This window comes from Rhinolophus ferrumequinum, chromosome 5, assembly GCF_004115265.2.
Source record: "Rhinolophus ferrumequinum isolate MPI-CBG mRhiFer1 chromosome 5, mRhiFer1_v1.p, whole genome shotgun sequence".
Taxonomy (NCBI): Eukaryota; Metazoa; Chordata; class Mammalia; order Chiroptera; family Rhinolophidae; genus Rhinolophus; species Rhinolophus ferrumequinum.
In genome coordinates this window covers 22615197-22639986 of record NC_046288.1, presented here as the reverse complement: position 1 = coordinate 22639986, position 24790 = coordinate 22615197, and the positions used below count along the sequence as shown (strand labels likewise).

General features: G+C 32.2%; 1 protein-coding gene across 14 annotated transcripts in view; it reads right to left on the bottom strand.

Moving 5' to 3' along the window:
* The window catches only part of ADGRL3 (adhesion G protein-coupled receptor L3), a 747432-nt gene that overhangs the window by 50041 nt on the left and 672601 nt on the right, over positions 1–24790 (bottom strand). For 8 of the 14 annotated variants that reach the window (XM_033106169.1, XM_033106171.1, XM_033106175.1 and 5 more), the window contains 3 exons: positions 23340–23431; positions 8900–8932; positions 1739–1765 (listed from right to left, as the gene is read on the bottom strand). In XM_033106169.1, the coding sequence (XP_032962060.1) occupies positions 1739–1765; positions 8900–8932; positions 23340–23431 (152 nt within the window). The remainder of the gene's footprint in view (positions 1–1738; positions 1766–8899; positions 8933–23339; positions 23432–24790) is intronic. The other 6 variants (XM_033106174.1, XM_033106178.1, XM_033106180.1 and 3 more) reach the window with 2 other exon arrangements.

Here is a 24790-nt window from a genome sequence, read left to right as displayed (position 1 = left end):
GAATGGAGGACAAATTCTCATTCTCACTCCATTCCTCTAGCTTCTTCTAAGCTGCCATGCACAATAGTAATAAACAGGTGACCAAAGTCCATATATTTGTAGTTATGTGTTATGTATCTACTAACAACATAAAATGAATCTTTCCAGTAGACTGGAATCCAGTAATTGGAAATGAAATCCTTCTCTACTCCTCTCTAAATATACAGGAGAATATGACCAACGCAGTCTAGACATCTATAAACTCATGAACGCACTCTTTCCTTTTCCAGCACACTTTCCTTGAATAGGGTAAACTATTATTTATTTTCACTAGACTATGATCCTCCACTTACACTGTCTAAGGAAGAAATACTTACGGGGACTGAAACTTTGCAAAATGAAGTGGGGGAATCATATGTTTACCATAATCTGAAGCTGAGTTTTATAAAAGTTTTCAGAGAGAACTACATCTTAAGAAAGATATGGTCCCAAAGCAGTCAATTATTATTAAAGTTTTATTAAAATTAATCTGAAATATTTACCATTTTTCTTTAACATCATCAGCCACTCTAGTTTAGATTTAAATATCCACTTTATTTAACATGTTTAATTTAAAACATTAACATTCCTGAATAAAAAAATACCTAAAGAAGACTTTCCATTGTATGTGGCATTTTAGCATATATAATTTAGAAAAGACTTTAGATGTTAATATTTTATTCTATTACTTAGATTTAGAAATACGGGGATTTTCAAGGTAAATCTCTCAGTTTCTCACAGGCATTGGAAAAAGGAAAAATGGGAAGAATAGCCATTAAATCAAGGCAAATTGCTACGTAGATTTAGAAATAAAATGATAGGATAAAATATTCAATTCAGTTATTATTCACTAGAAAACACATTTTGGGCCCAATAGTTAATAATATAAAATGCAATGAGCCCAATTTCTAAAGAAAAATATAAGTAAGAGAATGAAGAAATAAGTGAAATGGCATTGGAGAAAATGAAAAACAAAGGACTCTTCACCAGAAGAACAAACTGAAAGTCTATAGCAAGGTCACCCATAGGTTGTCAATTTTTAAGTGTATTGTTGCAGGACATGTAATTTTAAAATGTCCAAATATTAACATCTACATTGATTTTTAATTGATTAGTACAGACTTGTAGCTTTGCTTCAGAAATTAAAAAAATATATTCATAAACAAGTAGATCATTCATCATCAAGTGACATGTATCAAATTGAAAGAGATAATTGTGCGTCTGTAAAATTTTTCAAGGAGGCATTTTTATTCTTTTTGGATAGTTAATAAAGAAATTCATTAATATCAATTGCAATTGGGTAGTTGCCTACCCATAGATCATTTTGAAGATAAACTACCAAATCACAAAATAATATTAGATGAATGATGTCCAAACAAACAACAGAAATGAGGACGCAGCACAGAGGAACACAACACAATGGAAGGAGAAAGCTACTAAAAGCGAAACAAGTCTGTCCCACGTGAAGCTGCTATTACTGTGGCACTGAAGTCAGGTGATATCCAATTAAAAGAGGTGAAGTAGATATTTTTTGGCAATACACCTGCAGCATATTTATTCTGCATAGAAGTCGTGTGCCTGATTATTTTCCTGCACAGTTTGCTCTTCTGCCTCAATGTGAATGACAGAAGCTCTAATGATTTTTCAGTACTGATCTGACAGCTGGTTCATGGGACCACACTGATAAATGGAATTTATCAGCCATTCAGGTCATTCTTACTTGATGAAGGGTCTGTTATCCTCATAGCTAAAGAATGCATAGACATAAAGACAAGAACACCAACATTAGCATTTTATGACAAAGAATTTCATATGAAAAATATTCTCCTGGTCCCCAAAAACGTCTGTCCCCCACCTCCCTAAAAGGCATCATAACCTTCCCTTTATGTCCAGAAGGTAAATCCTAAAATGACCATGAGAACTTAAATAACAAGGAATAAAGTCAATTTTACAAAACTGCAATATCCCTTATGAGACCAAAACATTACATTTTTAAAATCATGTGCTCATATTATTTGTGACTTGACAGAGACATTTATTTCTTAGAGATTGCATTTCTCTAGAGAATGAGAAATCGTATGAGCAATCTGGAAAAGGCCTGGGGCATACTTGCAATAACAGATATCATGTCACCTAAAGGTATCCTTAGTCTGTAATATTAGAAGGTAAGATTACTTAATTATGGACAGTATGCTTCTAAATAATTTCAACTTACAGATGTTCGACCTGCACTAAATCGGAACATTACAGCCCTTTGAAAATAATTGATCCTGACTACTTTAGAATTCTTTGTTAGTTTACCAAGGGGGAAAAAATGAATAATCTTTTATAGTAATAGGAGCAAACATATAGCACCTGTTCATTATCACATGTGTTTACTAATTTATTTAGTATCTCTCTGATAAAATAAGATCTCAGTGCCAAATTAGTAAAGATAAGTTAGGAAGCATTCTGGATCATCTTTTTAACAAACATAGTTGGTGCTTAGGGAATTGTGATAGGACAGAAAAGGAAGAGAAATTGTCTGCTTTTTTCTCTTACCTCTTACCAGAGGCAGTAGTTTCTGATATTATGCATATATAAATAAATCTTTTAGAAAGGCCCCACTGTGACGCATTTTGAATAAGAGAACTACTGATGAAAACCTCCTCTTCCAGAAAGATAGAGTGAAGAATGGGGTGAGAGCCTGAGATTTGAAGCCAGTTTGCCTGGGGTTTACATCTTAGCTCAGGTACTTACTAGCTCTTTGATCTAGGCAGAATTACTTAACCTGTGGTTCATCAGTTTATGCATCTATAAAATGGCAATAATTATAATGTAAGTTTCTTGTGATAATAAAATGTTATACTGTGTATACAGTACTCAGAACAGTGCCTGGCACATACTGTTTTCAGTAAGTATTACATGGTGATTATGTATTTAAAGAGAAAGTTATACTGAAAATACATATTTTCTCCTCCAAAGAGTAAAAGAGCAAATTATAAATGCTGAGTAGCTAAATTCATTTGAGGATGTTTCAGGAGTAATATTATGTAGTAAAACAGATGTGGTGGAAATAAGTTTGTAGATGGAGCAGTGAATGACTAACTGTGCTGTCTAACATGGCGACTCCAGGCCACATGGATTCGTTTAAAGTTAAATTCATTAAAATCAAGTTAAGTTTAAGATTCAGTTCCTTAGTCACACTAGTCACATTACAAGTGCTCAGAAGCTTCCACAGATGCCATATTGGGCAGTGCAGTTTTAGAACATCTCTGCCCTCACAGGAAAGTTCCATGGCACAGTGCTGGACCAAGACATTCAAAGATAATTTTAAGCAAGGAAATGGAATTCTAAGAGATATTTAAATAATGCTATGCATGTGTGAAATATAAAGAGAGAAGTGTTTCTAATAATTGATCATATTTAACAGCTGTGAACTCTGCCTAGAAAGAAAAACCTGTACTTACATTAACATTGAAAAGTTATAGAATATAATAACATGATATTTATTCCATTATATGCATTTCCATTGCATCAGTATATTCTGTCTGTGATCCCAAGTTCATGATAGGAATGACTCTTTCTGCCTTAAGTTGCATATTACAATGTCAAGTAAAGAAAGTTATAGAGGTTAACATACAGGAATATATACAAAAGTGCTCTACAAAATTGTATTAAGCTATCTAAATGTTTCAAAAAATAAAATACTTGCACTACAATTGATGGAGTGAGATATTTTGCCTTTAATGCAAAATATCAAAAAGAGAGATACTAGGATATAATTCATCAATATTTGTTGGCATTTGTGGGGACTAGTCATTTGTGCCACTCAATACAAAACTGCAATTCTACTGTCACAGTTAGGTACAGCTATGTGTTTAAGTAGTGTCCACTGGAATGTGAACAGAAATGAATTGTGACACTTCTGGGTCTTGCCAATTAATTGATTGGAATTGGGATTCCCTAGACAATTTTCCCTCCCCTTTTACTAGAAGCTTCAGGCCCATAAATTGAAGCTATTTATTGACATGGAGCTGCCGTATCAGATATAGACCACCTGCTTCTAGATGCTTATATAGTAAGTTTAAGCCACTATATTTTAGAGTATTTGTTACAGTGGCTTAGCCTGTGCAATAATTAACAAAGCATTTAATTTTATGTTTTAGCTATAAGAATTTCCAGTTTATATCCAATATAGAAATTCATGCTAATGGACAAAGAATCATTCATTAATATTACTTCCAGAATGACATAAATAATATACAGTGGTTCAAAATCTAAACTCACTAAAGATTATCTATGTCAGTGCCTTCCATCATTTTGTCAGATAGTCTATTGGCTTAGAGAATCTAATTTTATGACTTCCACCAAATCCAAATTAAATTGATTATAATATCGCCACCAGTTATGCTGGCAAAGCTATAAACTCTTGATTCATTTTTTAATTATAAAAAGCATATCTACAAAAGTTGTTTCTAAAGCTACATAATTTTCATTCTGATTTACCAATGCAAGTCTGTAGAAACAAAAAACCCCATTCCAGGTTGTATCACGAAACTAATTTCATTGCAGCTATTTTTTAAGTTTTTATGAAATATGGACACAAAGGCCTAAGATGCTCTTTGCAGATGTTGAAAGGAACTTACATGCTATCTTATCATTTATAAGTGGTGACTTGTTGAAAATGGAATAAAATAACATGCACACACAATTTTCAAGGAACAAATAAGATAAAAAGACCCCCTTTAGCAAATACATTATACTTTTGTCAAACATTTTATTTTATTCTTACTAACATATAAAATTAGTAACTTTAATTAAATGTTAATGTCACAAATTTATCTTTAAAACTGATCATTTGAATCAAAATTGAAATTTTTATGAGTCTGCATAGATGATAATCATGTATATATTTATACATTCTATAACAATTCAAAAGAACAAAAAATGTTTATGAACATCTAGCCCCATTGAAGCGTAGCTCAAGATATATCTAAAAAAATAATAGATTTCTTAATGAAAATGTTAACATAAATTAATGTTATGATGTAAAGATTCATAATATAGTGTATCAGTATAGACCAGGGGTGTCCAAACTGCAGCCCGCGGGCCAACTGCAGCCCGTGATCCATTGTTAATTGGCCTGCAGCAAATTCCAAAAATATATTTAGTTTGCTTAAATAAACCAGGTGAGGCAATCCGTACTTCACCTCAAGTGAGTGGCCCAGCTGTGAAATGGCCCTTGGTGAAACCGTTGAAAAAAGTTTGGACACTCCTGGTATAGACAAATGATGCATTGACAAAATCCAGTTAGATATAGGATATACTTTCTTTGACTTCAAGAGTTCAAAATATTGTATTTTACCTAAATTTTAATATAAAGAAGATACATTATTTAAGTAGTTTAAAAATTCCTTTATTATATTTCCTTTTTATGATATTTAGATAATATAGAATTTTTTTTTTCAATAGTGGGATGTGTAAGGTTTGATGTAAAGGAACATGAAGTAATGTGAGACATACTTGAGTATGTAATCCCCAAGCCAAAAGATCTGGTCATTGATAAGTCATAACAAGTAAAGAAAAGTGAATGTCTTAGGCTGTATTGTTGATCCCACCAACTTAAAAATTAATACATTCTGGGTGATATAATCTAGTATTGCTTGGGAATTAGTTAACTGGTTTGGCGAGTGAACTGTATATGTAACAGTGAGAAAGAGAGCTCTTTAGATTTTGTGTGTGTGTGTGTGTGTGTGTGTGTGTGTGTATACGAATTAGTGTCTGATTAGTATCTGAATATTTCCACGTTCACTATACAGCTGAATTTACTTTTCCTGGTATAAAACTAATTACATCAAAGGAATAAAGATTTTCCCCCTTGAATTTGGTGTGGGTTACTGCGGGAATGATAAAGGCAATGTGGGTGAGTTTCTCAAGATAAAATTATCCTTTATTCTACATAGAAGAAAAAAAGTAATAAGTACTTATGTATCTGTATGTTGAGCGGGCTTTCCCAATTGCCCCTCAATCAACAATGAGGTTCCCAAACTGAGAACTAAGAGGACTCAGTTACCCATATTCTAAAAAGTCAGCAGCAACTCAAGCTAATAGACTTCACTTAAAAGGGATCTGCTTCTAAGTGAGACACTGCTTTACCACACTACCAATTTGGGGGTCCCAGTCTTTCCAACTGCAGGCGTAAAGACAAAGCCCTTTAGGAGTGCAATGTTCAAAGAATATATGAAACAGTGGACAGAGGATGGAAAGGGAGAGATGCCTTTACTTATACTAATCCTCCAGTCACAAATTTTAGCTGGCAATGGAGGAAGGAAGTTTCAAATGGGATGTTATTCAAGTTTTAAATTGGTTAGGCATTTACAAGCCAGAATAGACTGGCAAAGAATTCACATCTAAGGTAGCACTCAGAAATCTGCTATCCAGTGGTTAAGGGATATATAAGATAGCATAGTGAAAAAGAGTAGTGATAAGAGAAAAATATAAACATTTTATGTTTACACCTCACAGTGAGGAAAATGCTTAATCAACTAGTAACACTTATGATAGAAATCCTGACCGCTTTACATTTCTTTCAAATGTATTTTATATTAGTGGGATTATATCATCCAAAAATTACATTATCATATTCCACCCTTGTTTTCTTTGAAACCACTGTAATAAGATTAAAAGGAAAAGTCATTTAGAATGTAATTTGATATTTCTGAGTAAAATATGATTAATGTTTTATTATGGTCACATGTTTCAATTATTAAGTATTAAAGTATAAAAACTTCTTAGAAAAATAAAGTCATATAATATAAATGTAAACATTATAAGCAACAGATAATATGACTATATTTTTACTATGAATTTTAATGCTATTAAATGTTACTACTAAAAGCTATATTGCTACATTTTGTCCATATGAAATTTATCAAGAGGATGAAATGAACCAAATAAATAAATGACTTAAAATATATCATAAACATTTTCATTCCCATGCCTCAATATTCCTATAATAATATTGCAGATTCCAGAGCACAAACCACATTAAATTTTAATCACAGATTTCACATTGCTGATGAACTGGGTAAGTATTAAAATAGGCCGTACTGTGTATAATAAATAAAAATCAATAAATATTAAATCAATGACTGATAAAACTTTAATGATATTATCTCCACAACTCTGTCACGCAGATTTTTATAACTCAATATGATATGGTCAAATAACTAATTTATATATGAAAACATTAAGGGTATCAATTATGAGAATGAATCATGAATTATTATGTTGTACATAAACAGCTACAAAATTTAACTTAGTACCTCCCTCTATTTTAAACATGAATTAGTAGATTTCATGCAAATACAATATAACATTTTGGAATCTTATGTTATAAGCAAATAATATCAATGTATGATTATTTATTAATGTTAATATATGAAAAGTAGTATATCATAGTCACTGAATGCATGGACTTTTGAATCAGCCTACATGAGTTTGAATACCAGTTGAGAGTTTTACTACTAACTGCAACGGTGGGCTAATTATTTAACCTTCCTGAGTCTCATGTTCCTCAGCTGTGAAAATGGGGATAAATATAGAACCTTCTTCCTAGGGACATTTTGTGTGTTAAATAAAGGGCTTGGTGCTTTTATTTAATACACACAATTCTATGAAAACACACAAAAATTTAATATACAAAAGTACTATATAAATATTTGGTATTACAATTGATGTTGTGTATTGACCTTCTGACCTCGAAAACGAGGCTACAGGGAAAAATACAAACACAGTGCTACATTACGTTTCCTTTTAAGTGTTTTATATAATAAGTAGAAATCTAAAAAGGAATAAAGAGTCGCTGTCTCTTTCTGAAATGATCTTTAATATTTATATTTAAAAAGCCTCAGTTTATACAATGTTTCATGTTAAGATTTCTTTAGGATCCTATGAATTTTTACGTTCTCAATTTAAGTGGGATATATCCCAGATTTCCAATGAACATTAAAATAGAAACCCAGATTTCTCTGGATTACATGAGAAATCTAAATTTAATTCATAAATATATTGTATCCTCAGTATTGAAAAGTCCCCTAAGTTACTGCAATGTTTCACTAAATGTAATCATTTGACCATAAAGAGATGAATAAAAGACATAAAATCATATGGTAAATGTGTATTAAAATTCATTATGATATATATGATCTAAAATTGGACTTCATTAACATTTTTTCTTATGATTTTTTTTAATATTTGAAAACTTGATTGGAAGGATCAAATAATTAACAAGATATCTATATAAAGAGAAAGTTGCATTTTTACTAATTTTTATCTCATAATCAATGAAAATATAGCTTTAGTTAGTAACATTTCAAGATTCTTAAAATATTAGCAACAGTTGACATCTTTTATTTGATACTTATAATTTATATCAATCACAGTGTTACCTGGCTCACTACAGGTGGGAAAATATTTTTAGACATATACGGAGTCTTAGAACATGTTGACTCTTTAGAACATGTCTACATGGCTGATAAATTATGGTCATTGTAATGTAAGGAGGTGAAGTTCTTTAAACAATCTATTACATTCTTTCAGAATTTCTTTTTTTAACTTAGACGATGCAGAAACTTTTAAGTTAAGAAAAATAAGTCAGGAAATTAATAACTGACTGGCATTTTTGGTATTCTTGCCAAATGTGTTTTAACAAGTTGAATTGTTGTTACACTCTTTCTCATACCATATGGTATCATCACCTCTCATTTCAACAATTCACAACAGAAACATTCATCATACCCCATCTGTAAATACACACTTTATAATAAAGTGCTTGTAAGAATAACTAAAACATAAAAAAAGCATGACTGAGTATTTAAAACAATATGTCTGTACTTACTAAAGATTCCAATAAATGGAACCAAGGGAGGCACTGAAACACAATAGGAAGCAGACACATTTTATTTAATTTTGAACAAGTAACTTAACCTTCATAAGCTTAGCTTACTCACCTCCACAATAATTAAAATAATCTCACTAATATCATTTTAGAGTTGAATTGAACCAAAGAAAGAAGAGTCGATGACCCCTAGGTAATGAATTAGTAAGCGCTATTGAAGAACACTCTGAATTCTTGAGTTTATCATTCATATGGAACAGTTAAAGTCCACTGTAATTATCTGGTAAAGAATTTGAAGTCACTCTGCATAGATAGTGCACAAAAGCTGGTTATGTGGACTATGAGAAGGCCTAATTAATGACCCAAGATCTCCATTTCAAATCTGCTTTTCATACAAAAGCCCTGTCAGATATGATTGTTCCTATTAAATTTGTTACTAGAAATTTAAGTATAATATTCTTAAAGTTATGTCAATGAGAAAAAAAATTAAGAGATGTTATAGAAAATTGAAGCAATATAATAAATCCAATTTTGTAAAAGATATATAAAAAGCTCTAAGGAAAATAAAAAATCTTAAGTCAATCACATTTTAGGTCAAAGGGTAGCCTCAATAAATTACTAAGAATCAACATCAATCAGAATGTATTCTCTGATGATAATGAAATTAATTTAGAAATCAATAACTAATAAAATATTCATATATATCCACCTGCTGCTATATCTTCAAAAATGTCTCCAGCGCCCAAACATTTTACAAATAAATATTATCTAATATTCAAATAACAAATAGTCTTTTTCTCATATAGGTTAGGCCTAGACAATAATGAAGAAAAACATTTTGTGAGACTACTATAACTTACCAAGTAAGGGCAGTTTAAGAGAATGAAAAATAAATTATAAGAATATTTTACATAATAATTGACATAAAAACCATAGGTAAACTGCAAAATAGCAAAATCTAATGGTCAATAAACATCATGATTAAGATTTATCTTAGAATGGTAAGAAATATATTAGAAGAAGTTTAACAATCGATTATGAAATTTATGTGGAAGTATAATAAAAGACCATAAGTAGTTAATGCAGTTTTGAAGGAGATGATCAAAATTGGGGGACTCACTCTACCAGATATTAAACATGTTCTGGTAATAATGTTATAATAGTAGAGTAACAAAGTGTATGTCCATAGAACAGAAGAGAGAGCACAGAAATACAGATTTGATAAAGGATAGCGTGGCAGCACAATTCTGAAGGAAAAGGATGAATTATTTAGCAAATAATGTTGGAAATTTGGCTTATTATATATAAAGAAAACAAATTGTCCTCTAAAGGTATTAAAGATAGTAATGTGAATTTTAAAACTCTAAGACAAATAACAGAAAATGTAGAAAAAAATTCAAGGAATATACATATTTCTTACTTTTGGCATAAAAGGATTTCTGTTAAAAGACCACAAAAGCATATACCACAGAGAAAACTGTTGATAATTTAACTTTATATCCTTCCCTGTAAGAAAGGCAAAATTAACAGGGACATGACAGTATGGGCTAATATTATGCAACGGCAAAAGTATTCAAATTTAGAAAGTAAAAGAAAAAAAAAATTAGAGGAAAGCTAACAAAAAAAAATGGGAAAAAATTAAAACATTAAAAAAAAAATCTAGTAGAAACAAATGGGCATAATAATTTTACTAATAGGGGTCCTGTGAGTATTAACTGAGATGTTGCATATTTGCTGTTTCATTATTTTGCTTTATGAAAGTTACTGAATGGGAGATCTGGCAATTTTAGAAACCTTTCTACAGTTAATTAAACAAGATGTAGTAAATTCAAAGAAGGCAGAAAAATCAGAGAATTGCAGTGACAATGACTATTAGAAAACATTCCATTTTTTAACTTGGTATTACATCTTGGTATATGTAATAAATAAATATACAGTAATGTCAATTTTTTTGTTGATAAATTTTTAATTTTTATGCTCACAGCTTGTTTTCTTAATCTAATAATTTAAAAAGTTTTAAATTACAATTTGAGACTATCAATCTTAGTTCTGGAACACAATGAAGTGTCTGATTTATAATATCCACTTTCATAGAAAACATTCCAGATTCTAGAATGCATACTCAAATGGCACATTTATAAAAGTGTCAAGGCCTTTGACGACAGGCCTTTTAAAAATACATGATTGTATGTAGTGAGAAAATCCAACAACCATTGGGACTCAGCCAAGAAAAAATAGATTAGGAAATTTTCAAGTATGGGCTGAGGAGTTCAAGCCACTTAACATTCCATTTTACTGTCTGCACATTTTAATTATAAATCCAATGATATATTACATAGTCTTTTATTTAAAGTAACTATGACTACATGCTTTCACCAATTTTAATGTGAGGTAAAGAAAAAAAATATTTCAAAATAATACTCCTGTTAAAAACACTCCTAGAAAATAAGAGAATAAGACAAGCTGAAGCCTGGAACACATTACCTTATTGTTGTTTTACTTAAATGAGGTATTCCCTTAGAAATAGGGGAAACTGATACGAACTCCGAATATGTTGGTAAGTTTTTCAGTACATTTGAGAAGTCTACACCTTTGTGATGTTTAATTTAGGATTCTGTGATCATCTATTTATTACCTTTAATCATAGAGCATTTTAATTTCTTTTTATGAATTGGTGTATATGAGTAATTAAATAGCCTGACCTGTTATTTTAAAGATTTATATATCAAGACGTACATATCTTGGTATTTTTCTAGAATTTGGGGAGAACATGTATGTATCTAAGGCAGAGTGTAAGTAGTGTTGTCACCTAGCTCAGGCACTTTTCCACAGCTACTGGGTAGGATTTTATTGACCAAGAAGGTAATTGACCATGAGAAGATAAGAAGTAATGAATTTGGACAACAAAAATGGTTAAAAGATATTCCATTTATTCTAACTTTCTTTTTATATCTCTTAATCCAATCCAACTTTCCACTATTTCCCTTCCTCCCTAAAAATTCCATCCTATCCTTTCAACCCACAGTACAATATCCACAAATTCCCTCGTATCCTAAACTTCATCCCTGGGCATTTCTGTCATCTTCATTCTCTAAGTAAAATTCTCCCTTGCTAACAGAGCTTTCCCTGAAGATTATACAAACTCTAGTATTGGTTCTCTCACAATCTTCAAGCAGTAGAAGTACTAATACCGAATCATAATTTACATTTTGTCAAAAAACCAGCTCCTTTGCCATCTAATAATTTAAAGGTATTTGTTTGATATTTGATAAAGGTATTGTTAAGATATTTGTTTCTACCCTTTATTCCTTCCTAATTTTCTTATTACTAATATCTCTAGACCTTCTGTTTATTTGTCTCTCCACTTTTCAATATACATCACCCCCTTCAAGTGCATACTTTCCTCCTTGGCCAGCCTGAATCCTATGATCTCTTATTTTCATACGTACCTTTCCCCCTTTAATGATTTGGAAAAAAAACCCAACCCTAGGTTTGTGAACATTGCTAGAATAATATCACACAACCATGATTACTGAAAACATTCTAAACTCCTACCAAATTTCTAATGGCAGTTAGCAATTTCTCAAGCCCATTTTATTTCCTAGGAATGTGCTTTCCCATTCTCTATAAGGGATATTTCACATGTTCCTTCAATCTCAAACTTCCTTCTCATCCCAAACCCCTCACCTGAATATTGCCTCCCATTTCCTTAAAAAACTTAGAAGCAATCTGATAGTTGCAAATGCATTGGTGCACTGTCCAGACCTCCCAATTCCTTGTAGAGCTCCTGAAGCCATTCCTCCAGCTGCTGCACGCTTAGCTATGAAAGGCTTGCCCGTGAAACCTACAGATGATTGTTCTTGGGTGCTAGAGCTGCTATGCCCATACAGCCAGAAGTGCTTGGGAATTCACATTCTATTCCCATCCTTGAGAAAGCCTGCAGTCAATTATAACAGGTATGGAGTTACAGGATCCCAGCTCCTTTGCCTAAAGAATGGAGAGCCCTAAGGTGCAATTTACACTCCAGAACTTCCTTTGGGATCAGGGTCAGTCTGAGATGTCACACACAATCACTACCTTACATAGCTCCTTCCTCTTACCTATCACTTCCCCTTACTTTCTTACTGATACCTTCTGAAAGCACTTCCTTAACAAATTGCAATGAACCCTTGGTTCAGAGTCAATTTCTGGGAGAACACAGCCAAGGATAGTTACAGGAATGTTCTCATCTTTCCAACACCAAATCTATCAACTACCTTCAAGAGTACTCACACACTCTGTGTTCCCTTCTATTAGAGTGAAAGAAGTGCCAGTGTTCTTATAAAGCCAACATGTCCACTCATCCTGATTCTTCTCAAGAAGTGTGCTGCTGCAATGATTGTTCTCTTTCCTCCTTCATAGAGAAGGAGACACTCTCTATTGGCTCATTCTCATTAGCAAACATACTTCAGTGTTCCTTACTTTAAACAAACAAAACTGTTTCCTAGATCCCAGAGATTCTCCAAGAATCCTGTGTGTTATTCTTTACTAAAAAATGTATCAAGAGTTTTCTTCCTGGTAATCCACACTTGATCACCTCACATCTTCTTAAAAGCTATTCTATTCATGCATGCTTTCCCCATAACTCCACAATGCACCTGTCATTGCCAAAAGTATTGTGAACGTTTTCCATCTTATCATACTTGACTACTCAGCAATATTTTACAAGTGATTGATTACTCCCTTCTATTCTTGGCTTCCATGACATCATGTTTTTATATTCACCTCACAGGATATACTTTCTGAGTCACCATTATCAGAATAATATTCTTCTTGGGTGGTTTCATTCAGTAATTCACTCTAAATATTAGGAACTCTGAAATCTCTATCTCTAATCCTGATGAGACTGTTGTGACATTGAGACTCCCGACAATTAGAATTTACTAGCTTGGTTTTATGGTTCATAACTTAAAGTATTAACATAATCACAGGGTTTTAAAGATGGGGTCCTTAGTGATCATGTAATCCAACCAATAAATATATGTACCTGCTTTTGAACTTGATTCAAATGTTGAAAATTCAAGGAAAATAAATAGCAATAACCTTTTCAAAATGAACAAAAAAGATAAAAGAGAGTAAGTTTTAAAACATTTCATCCCAAAAATATAACTATTATGATTCTTCCATTAATTATATATATATATATAAATGTGTACGTGTGTATATATATACACACGTACACATTTATGTATATATATACACGCACACATTTATATATATATATATAATTAATGGAATTAATAATATATATAATGGAAGAATTATATGTAATTCTTCCATTTTATATATATATATATATATATATATATATATATATATATATATATATTCAAAACACTAGAATGAGTTTTACCTCACAAGGAATTTGGAGACAAATGAATTACAGTAATTAAATGTTCTCATTTTCATTTTCATAAGACTTCATGAAATTTTCATTATGTAGCTATATCCATGGTAGCATATTCATAATACACTTGGTTTTTTACACTTTTTCAGGGGCTAGAGGTATAGGATAATTCAGAAAAAATTACATTCCTAGATTGTTCTGTCACTAAAATATTTATGAACATAATGTGGGGCAAGCCATTTTTAAGAAACAAATTTATAAGAATACATTCGTCATACTGATGTTAAAAATTCAAAATTGTTGTGGTATAACAATAATAAAAAAAAAATTAGTCTTTGTCCCTGGTTTCTGATACAGAGCTCCTAAAACCCTTGGAATCTCCTGATTGATCACAGTGTGTTTTGTATCCTAATGAAGATAATGGGGGCGGGATAAGAGGGATGGGGATGGTTGAGGGTGATGGAAAGGACTAAACCCTCCCAAAATCCAAGACAAGATTAGAGGATTGGAATTTTCAAGATCCTTTATAATATGCTTAATAAAATTTTATAATACATAGCTTTGTATTTTATTTTCAGGAAGATAGCTAGGTAAAAAAAATATTTCTAAGGAATCAAAGATATAATAATAGTCAAATTATTATTTCTTGAAGGATAAGCAATTTTGTCACTTGGGTAATTTTTATTCTTGATTAATTCTTGTCCAAACTGTATAACCTATTTTGTTTCTTAAATTCATGAAATTACACATAAAATTTACTTAATATGCTTAAAATATAACTGATTTTTACTTGTTAATAAAGTACTTGGACATTTGCATTTTATGGAAAGTATATAGATTATGTGTGGCTATATCCAAGGTAGAATATATATAGTATATAATACATACACACACACACACACACACACACAGATCTTATAAGCAGAATATTAAGTTTATAATCTGTGTGTGTGTGCGTGCGCGTGTGTGTGCGTGTGTGAAAAATAGAGGATTACAGAAATCTTGTAATAATGTTACACTTTTCAAGATTATATAACTTTCCATGTAGATGAATGTTTCTGCAAGCAATGAGTACTTACTGCTTATGACTCATGATAATTTATCACATTACTTTAAAGGAAAACATCTGCTGGTTAATAAGTTATGAGAACTCAGTCCTAATTTCATCACATAAAGGATGAGCTGTCTGTTCCCCTTCTTATTTAAGACCAGCCTGCACCTGTACACTAGATCCTCCTTTGTCTAGTCAACTATACATACCATGAGATCTTCCCTTCTCTTGCCAGCAACCACTAACTGTCCATTCTTACCAGATTAAAAGAAAGAGGCTATATTATCTCTCATGCTAAAAACTAACCAATAAACAAAACAAAAACAAAACAAAATAAAAAACTCCCTTGACCCAGCATTTCCTTCCAGCTACACTCTTATTTCTACTCTCTCATTTACAGAAAATGACCTGAAAAGAGTTGTCTTTACATATGGTTTTAAATTCCTGTCTTCCTATTTTACTTCCAACCTACCGCAATAAGGCTTCATCAACTACTCTGCCAAAACAGCTTTTGCCAAATGCACAAGGACCTCCATATTGCTAAATCCAGTGGTCAAGTCTAAGTACCCCTTTCAGCGGAAATGCTTGATTCACCCAGCTTCCAGGATCTCTACCTTTCTCTTATCACACTGGCTGCTCTGTCTACATCTACTTTGCTGGCTCTGCTTTTCCAAGATCTCTGAAAGTAAGCATGATCCAAGATTTCAGGCCCTGGTCTTCTTATTTTATGTGTAACATCAATCCCTTTATTTTACCCAGTCTCATGGGTTTAAAATAAAATCTACCCTGACCCATTTTCCCAAGAATGTAGCCAATAACTACACTGTTACATTTAAAGAGTAGCTGAGGAGCAGCTGTTTGTGGGAGGGGTAGGCAGAGCTTGGATATGTGGGCTGGAGTGTCCATGTCTACATGCCGGTGTTTGAGGCCTCATGTGGCATGAGATGGAACTGGGGGTAGGAAGAAAAGGAAAATAGGTACTGCGCCTGGGGCCACATCCTGGCATGAAACTCTGAGGAGTCCAAGGATTCTAAATTCAATCCTGGTCTTCCAGGTGGTTGTGAAGATTTATCTGACAGAGTAGGAGATGAGGACATGCTTCATTTATTATTATATTTTGTACTCTTGCCCTGAGCTCTGCAAATGTTGACACTGGCCTGTTCCCTTCCACAGGGGTCTGAGCCTGTCCTCTTTGCCAGATCTGTGCTTTCCCAAACTCTCTTGTAGTGACAGGCTACCATGTGATCCAGACATGTGATGTTAGCAAGGGGCTTCTGAGAAACATTTCCCACCCTGACTATGGGAGAAAAGCCCATGAGGAAAGGCTTATGAAAAGAGGCTTCTTTTCTCCCTTCTTTCCTGCTTGTGAACACACTGGAAGGCTATGACGCTAGGAGGGAGGGAGTCATCTTTGGACCTCAAGCTGACACAGTGAATGGTAACAGTCAACATGCTCAGGATGATAAAAGATGGAAAGAGCTTAGTTACTTACTGACTTCGGTGAGGTATTGAACCAACTGTGGAACCATCTATCTCTGGATTTTATGTTCCATAAGTCATCAGTGTCATTATAATTTAGGCTACTTTATCGGTCAGCATTTGATACTCACATAAAGAGTCATTCTAACAAAAACATACACTCTAACGACTAGTAGGAGAAACCATTCTGACCGGAAAATCACTATCTCAATTTTTTGCCATAGCTGCTTACCACTTTTACTATTATTACTTTTTTTCAAATCATTTCACTTTGCTTCATATTTTAAAAGGAAATATATGATGGCCATAACTAAAAACAAACAAACAACAAACAAGAAATCAAAAAACAACCAGTATCATTTGCCATTATAGAAAATAATAAAGATATGTAAAATGGAAACACTGTGGAAAATAAATAAAATATAAAAACACTAAATACAAAAGTCAAATGAAATCAAATCTATACAGTGATGATTCTAAAGTTAAATCTCCAACTTTCACTATTCTAACTGCCTACTCAATATTATACTTCAATGTTTAGTAAGTTTTTCAAAGTTATGTTGTCACAAAAAAAAAATCTTTTGACAAATTTCTAATGTGTTTTTTCTGCATTTTTCCACATCTCAGTAATAACATTTTACCCTGCCATTACCCCAAGCCAAAAATCTCATAATCACACTCCTCTATCTTACAGTCTATATAAAATAAATTAGTAAATTCTGTAAGTTCTATCTTTAACTTGTATCAAAAATGTCTGGATCTCTCATTTATTGAATACATTAATGAATAATTAAAGGATAAAAATAAAATCCAAGTTCATAAATTAAAAATTAAATAATATATGTAAGTAATATGGAACATAAATGTTATTTAGTTACAATAGTTCTCATATTTCTGCCATTCTTATGAAAATCTGTACTTAACTATTTTGGGGAAAAACATTTAAGTGCTAATTTTATAGTCTTATGAATAGTTAGTTTAGATTAATTCTGCTGTTGTATGCACCATTACTTCAGAAACATTGGTTTCATAAAAAATATTCCAATTACCAAGCTTTCCCAAAGTCTGACCACACATTTCATGTAGGATACAAGGAAATCTGAGTCCAAGCTACATATATGAGATGAAAGAGCTGCTAATTTTCCTGTTTTTATTATAAAAGAAAATTGTGATTCCGTTAGGTAGCCTTTCAGGCTTTCTCAACCTTAGACTGAAATTGATTCTTCTAAATCCAATATAAACCTAATTATCTGGGGGGAAAGTAAAATTATTATTTGATCTCAAGGTATAATGCACAGCAATTCTAATGTGCCTGTGACAGTCATCCATCATGGTGTTCTCAAATGTCATCATTCTCAGTGTATGAAGTACGTCAAATACAGTGATGCACAAAACACTTGGTTCCTACACAGATCACGTGAGGATCTGAATGTATTTTAAAGAAAAGGCCTAAAAAAGAGGCCAACCCTTTTACAGTTCAGAAAACTTAAAACTAAGTTAAAACTTAAGTTAAAACTTAAAGTTAAAAAAGCCAAATAGCATGATACAGTGTGTGGCAACAATACTTACAGAATGACCAGATTTGTGAATCAGTGGCTAAAATTCATTTTCCAAAGAAGTGAGTGTTCAGTACTTTTAAATGCTGAAATTAAGTTATTGGGCAAAGGACTAACTACTAACTTAAGAGGTCTTAACTTATTTGAAGCAAATCTAGTGGTATCATAGCAACACACAGAGCTCCAAACAGTATTGTTGGAAATGTATTACACTTCAAATAAACCTGGATAATATATGATAACTTTATGGCACATTTCCAGTGATGTTTATCCACAGACCAAGGAAAAGGAAAAGGACTGGAGAAAATGATATAACAGACAAATGATACTCATTTTCAGAATATTCTTAAACATTATTTTATCTTATTACAATGAATACATAAATCTATTATAGTTTCTGACTCTTTCCAAGAACTTAAGTGTTTGTGGTGTGTATGGACATTGGGATGTATACCTGATAAAAAAAAGATTTGGTAAAACACATATTCAGGATAGTGTGTTGACCTAATGACCTTTTTATAGGAGAGATGGCAGTTTTTAAACACACCTCTAAATATTTAAAATCATTTGAAGTCTGTGAAATTTTCATTTGAATTTTTCAGTTTTGGTGGTGAAAGATACACAAACCATGAATAAAATTACATGAATGGAGATACAAGCTTTTTTTTTTAAAAGTCAGCATGGACTATATTGAGCTTCCTTTGTGAAAACACAAATCAGTATTTAAAAATGTTTACATCACTAGCCAATACTTCGAAAAGGATGAGAAAGTTCTAAAAATATTTTCCTCAAAACTCCTCCAGAAAACTTTGAAGTAGATGAATATTTTTATTAAATACAACTCAGAACTAGATTTCTCGTTCTCATAAATGTTTGAACTCATTTTAGGATATTCTCTGACTACAGTATAAAGATGATACCATTTTGAAAAGCAGGCTATAATAATATAATTTAATAATTACATTGTATTAGTATAAATAATAATTATAGTATGTTAATAAAAAGAGGAAAAATTAAAACACTAAAATATTCTTGTGAGATGGTTGCATTTTTCAAGATTATATCAATTTGCTTTTCTGCCTTCAACGTTTTAGAACCCTACTATCCTTAACTCCCTAAAGGACTAAGGTAATACTAGTCTGAATGTAATTCTCACCTAACTATTTCTACCAATATCTGGAAACAGTCCTCAAAATAAAGTTACCTTCTATAGGAACAGAATAAGTTATTATGGATACTGGTAAGGTAAAACATTTTTCTATTCATTCCTGAAGCTATTCAGAAGCCTTAGATTTCTTCACATATGGTAGGTGTCCACTCCCTGAGGGCACTTCTTTTATTTTCTTAAGAACTAACTAAAGAACTTGCTATTTTTTAATCAAATGAGCATTTCACTGTTACAGCCAATTCTTTCATAATAAGTTTGGCTTTAAAAAAAAGTATTACATCATTGAAATTCTTAATGACACCATATGGTAAACAAAGCTAGTCAAATTTTAATGGGATTTTGATAACAAGTTGAGCAAATTTCATGATGAAGCCACTGAGAGTTTACCCAGGAGAACTGCATGGTCACATTTAAACTTTTCAAGATCATTCTAGCTGATGGAAAGCAGAGGCAAGAATCAATATGTGAAAAGAAGTTAGGAGACCACGACAGTGGCCCTGTAGAGGTTGATGGTGTCCTAAATGGCAGCAGTGAATAAGGGAGAAGCAAACACATTTTAGATAAAAGAGATATCCATGAGTGAAAGATCATGTATAATAAAAGCAATACAGATTTGATAAATAAATGAACGGTTTTAGAAAAACAACGACTTCCAGAAGGCCTTATATGGTGTGTTTTTTTCCTTAATAAACTGAACAAGGTGGTCTGCCTTATTCGCCACTTAATATAAATACAAAAAACAAAAGCAAGAAAACATTAGTAATGTTTATGCCCTCACCCATATGCTCAAAAAAAAAAAGCCTTTTCAGATAAATGATGTTTATGGCTTTAAATAAACAGTCTCACATCACCTGCACCTTTTAAAAATACATAGTGTATAGAACCTTATTTTTCTAAACTTTTTAAAATGCCAGATTTTATGTTTTGTCTAATGTTCAAAATTATTATTACCTTTCTTAAAGTTTTCTTCCCTTATCAAGTACGAGGCCCTACTGATTTCTTTACAAGCACTTCTTAAATAGTAAATGTATATTTCAATCAAATAAAATGTCCTTCAGGTTCGGGAAGTTCTAAGGAATATTTTCTTGAGATGGTTTTCTTATTTTCTCTCTTCAACATTTCCCGATATCCTGCAGATGACCACCTTACCTACTGCATAGAGGAGAACAGGCAGAAATCCCGCAATGTACTGACCTATCCTGGCTGCATCAACAAATGTACATCACACTTATTATTTCATTCAGTCTCAATGGGAAAGGGCTCTCCTTCCTGGCTTCTGGTAACTCAGTGGAATGGTGTCCTTCATGAAATCCAAGGGAGTGGAATTACTCCGCCACTGTTCTGGATCTCATTCCCTACATTTCTTCAGCTCACAACTGTAACAATGATTCCCTTTCTTATACTTCTAACCACCTCTATCTTTGGTTCTTGCCCATCAGTGTATCCATATCCATGTTTCTCCCATCTTAAAACCACCTTCTATATCACCTTTTCTAACAACTGCCCGAGTTCTCTCCTTGCCCTGTTGACTTTTTTTAAAAAGCACCATCAAAGGCTGCTTATATTCCCTCTGCTCATGTGATGGTTGGGTATGTGTCATTATTATGCCCATTTTAAATAGAACAGGAAGGCTCAGTAAGGTTAAATTAACTTTCCAAAGGCTACAAAGCATAAAGCAGTTCAGACAGAATTCTAATCAAGATATTCTTATTTAAGTCTTTACTTTGCAATATAATGCTCAATGCCATCAATGCCATTAAATGTAATAATTGGCTTTTTTGTGTTTATTGTTCTAAATAGTAACATCAGAAAGATTCAATCCTTATTATCTAAAGAAATACATAGAAATAATAAGAGAACAAGTTGATCTTTAAAAATATGTGACCTTACTAAGTGCATGACCTTTTTTTTTTTTCCTGATTTTTAACCTGGTAAATTCTATTACATAATAAATATTATTCACTACTTTAAAAATATAACATAAATGATGAGTAAAGTATTACTTGTGTATTATTTTATACTACAGAATAATAGATACTACAGAATAGATACTACAGAGTCATTTATACTAAAGTGAGTAAAAGTATGATACAATAAATGAAACATATTTTAATTAATTTACCCTAATTCAATTTCATCAGGATGGAACAATCCAAGAAACTAACACTACATTTTAGAAGGGCAGTCTAATTGTACATAATTCAACAATGTAATGACTATTATCTCCATTAAGTAATATTAAGAAATACAAAAGACTATTGCCTGTAGTAGATAATTTCAAGTTTGCTCCATTATACTATTCTTTTCTAAATCTTCAGCTATCCTCTTCAACTAATTTAGACAGATAATCTCTTCAACAAAATTAACCACTTAATGTCAATACACTTTTGTCACTGAAGTCTTTAATGTATTAATTTATTCTGTAAGCGTTCATTGGGGATCTACCATGGGCAAGGAACCATGTCAGGCACTAAATATAGAAAGATGGAAAATGGGTGACATAGCTTATCAGAGGTAGTTCAAGGAGAATGTCAGTAGCACATGAAAGTCACAGGTGACTTCAGGAAACTTCTGAAAGTATATTCATTTAAATTCAAACATTTAACCAAGTTAACACATAGGCAAATTATATACAAATGCAGTTTAATATATAATGTATAAATGACTAAAGTACATCTAAACATTACTATCTTTCTCAAATGTCATAAAATCTAAAGGAACAAGGTAAATTTTTGGTTATATTGAAGAACCATATTTCTTTTCAGAAAATATAAATCAGTGTTTTTTCTGTGTACATAAAGGAAATACTACCAATGTGGAAAGTAACATGAATATTTTCATTTCCCTGCATGGTTACCGTCTTCTGAGCATAGACAAGTTGTGATTTGGGTTAAAATACAAATCTGGGAAGTTAAAAGATGACTGAATGACTGAATAGATAGAGATTTCTGGAGGGATTTACCACCCAACAGGTAAACATTAACATTTACAAGGAGGGTAAAGTCTGGAGCCATATATTTATTTGGGGGTGACAAAAAATGTACACAAGCAGACACTTTGGTCAACATTGCTCAAGAAGTAGTTTGCTATAATCAGAAGTGTCTGGACGCTGATGGTAACCACTTTGAGCACCTCTTGTAATTGCAGAAGTCAAAGTGTCTTGTATTCCTCTTTTGTTACTGGTATATATTTTAGTATTACAATTTTAATATAGTTTCCTTTGTTAAAATGTGTATACATTTTTGGGGCACCCTCTGTATTCCCAAGGATTTTACATTAGGGACTTGATATTTCTCTTCCTCTCTTTTGAGAAGAGGAGGGCAGCTCTATATAATAGATCCTATATAAATGTCCAGCTTAATAATTAGGGGGTTCCTCTCTTGTGGCATAGACTCCCTCTTCTGGTACTTGCAGATGCCACCATCTGGTTCTCTTCACATTGCTCTGAAGGGGGATACGGAATGATATTGGATGTGCTTGTTGCTCTAAGAAATAACAGTCTGCCTGGATTCAGAAACTTTGTATTTGGTTTCAGGACAACATAAATATATGTATATATTAAAAGCTTATATTGTAAATAAGAGTTTTGGGGAATAGTTTCACTGAAGACACAGAGCTTCATTATATTTATTTTCAGGCAGATCAAGTAACCTTAACAGTGACTAAATGATCTTATTTATCCAAGACAACACACTGATTTTTATCATTTTGTCATAAGATTTCAATACAATTAAAAGTAAGGAGTGTTTACTGTACCAAAGTAAGGCAGCCTAAAGAAAACAAAAAGAAAAGTCACTTACTTGATATTATCAAGACAGCCCGATTCAGGTTTCAGAATGGCAGTATGATGAAACATTTTATATAAAGCAATCCCAAGGAAGATTACATTAAGCTGAAATGTAAAAGGTACCGTTATGTAGCATAACTGGAGTAGAAAAAAAGTAAATCTATTCAATATAACGGATGAGTTGTTCTGGGAAATTAGCTCTACTACACTTTTAAAAGAATTGGATCATAAATGATTGCCTAATATTTTAGTAAAGGCAAGAAGCCAGTTTAGGGAACTGGGATAGCAATGAGGTACAAAGCACTGTTATGCCAAATACACGCAAATACTAAAATCAACATATTTTTGAATATCCAGATCAAAAGGATTATAAAATGCTGGCTAAATTCTGATTTTCAAACAAAGTAGGATTAAAGTAGAGGGAACCTTCAATGAAAGTGTTATATTACTAGAGCCAGAGAAAGCATATGATTTAAAACAAAACAAAACAAAAAGCTCTAGCATAAATTCCGTATATTACAAGTATGTAAACTGTATAGAAAACCACATGTTGAATTGTTGTTTATCACCAGATTTGTTTATATATGCCAGGATTTGGGATTGGAAAGTTAAATTATAAATCCCACTGATGTTCTCTAAACAATACAGGTCTACAATCCTTTATCAAAATCAAAAAGTCTGAAAAGTGAGAGTTTAAAAAAATTCAGTGGGAAGCCTAAATACCTAACGTGAACTAAACCCATTTGTGAGAACCTAATTTGAATGGACATAAGGCACTTCATGTCTTTATTCGATTTGATCTTACTTCTATTTTTTCCTGCTGAATTATTACTCTGTTTGGTTTCAGAGTCCTGCCTACTTCCTTCTCTGTTGGTTGATTTGTTTGATTTGGGGAAACTACTTATTCCCCGCTAGAGACAATATATAATCTGCAGTACATGTACGATATTACCTTTCTAAACTCTGAATAATGCCTGAATTCCAGAATATACTTGGCCCAAAGGATTTCAGAGAATGGATAGCAACTTTGTATTTTAAAATGTTAAATATGTAAATGACACTGATGTATCTAAATTAGGATAAATAATTCATATTTGAAATCAGTATGTTATGAATCTAAAAATAGAAAAAGAAAGTATGACTCCAGAATGCTTGTTTGTTTGTGCCATTCGCAAATAAAATTCTTTACAATTTTAAAGTTTTCAAGATTCATATGAAAAACAAAACTGGAAGGAACAATATGTTCTGCCAGTTTTCCAATTTCTGGTTCTATTTATAATTCAAATTATCCAAATGAAAATGAATGGAAATGTACTGTTGTCAAACAAAGTCATCACTGTTCAAAAATCTACAAAACCAAATGTATTATATTGGATCGGGCTCCTCAAGAGCCAATGCACTGTATGAAGTCTTGTAAATGCATGTTTTCTTCTCCCAGTCATTTTGATTAAGTATTTTACAAAT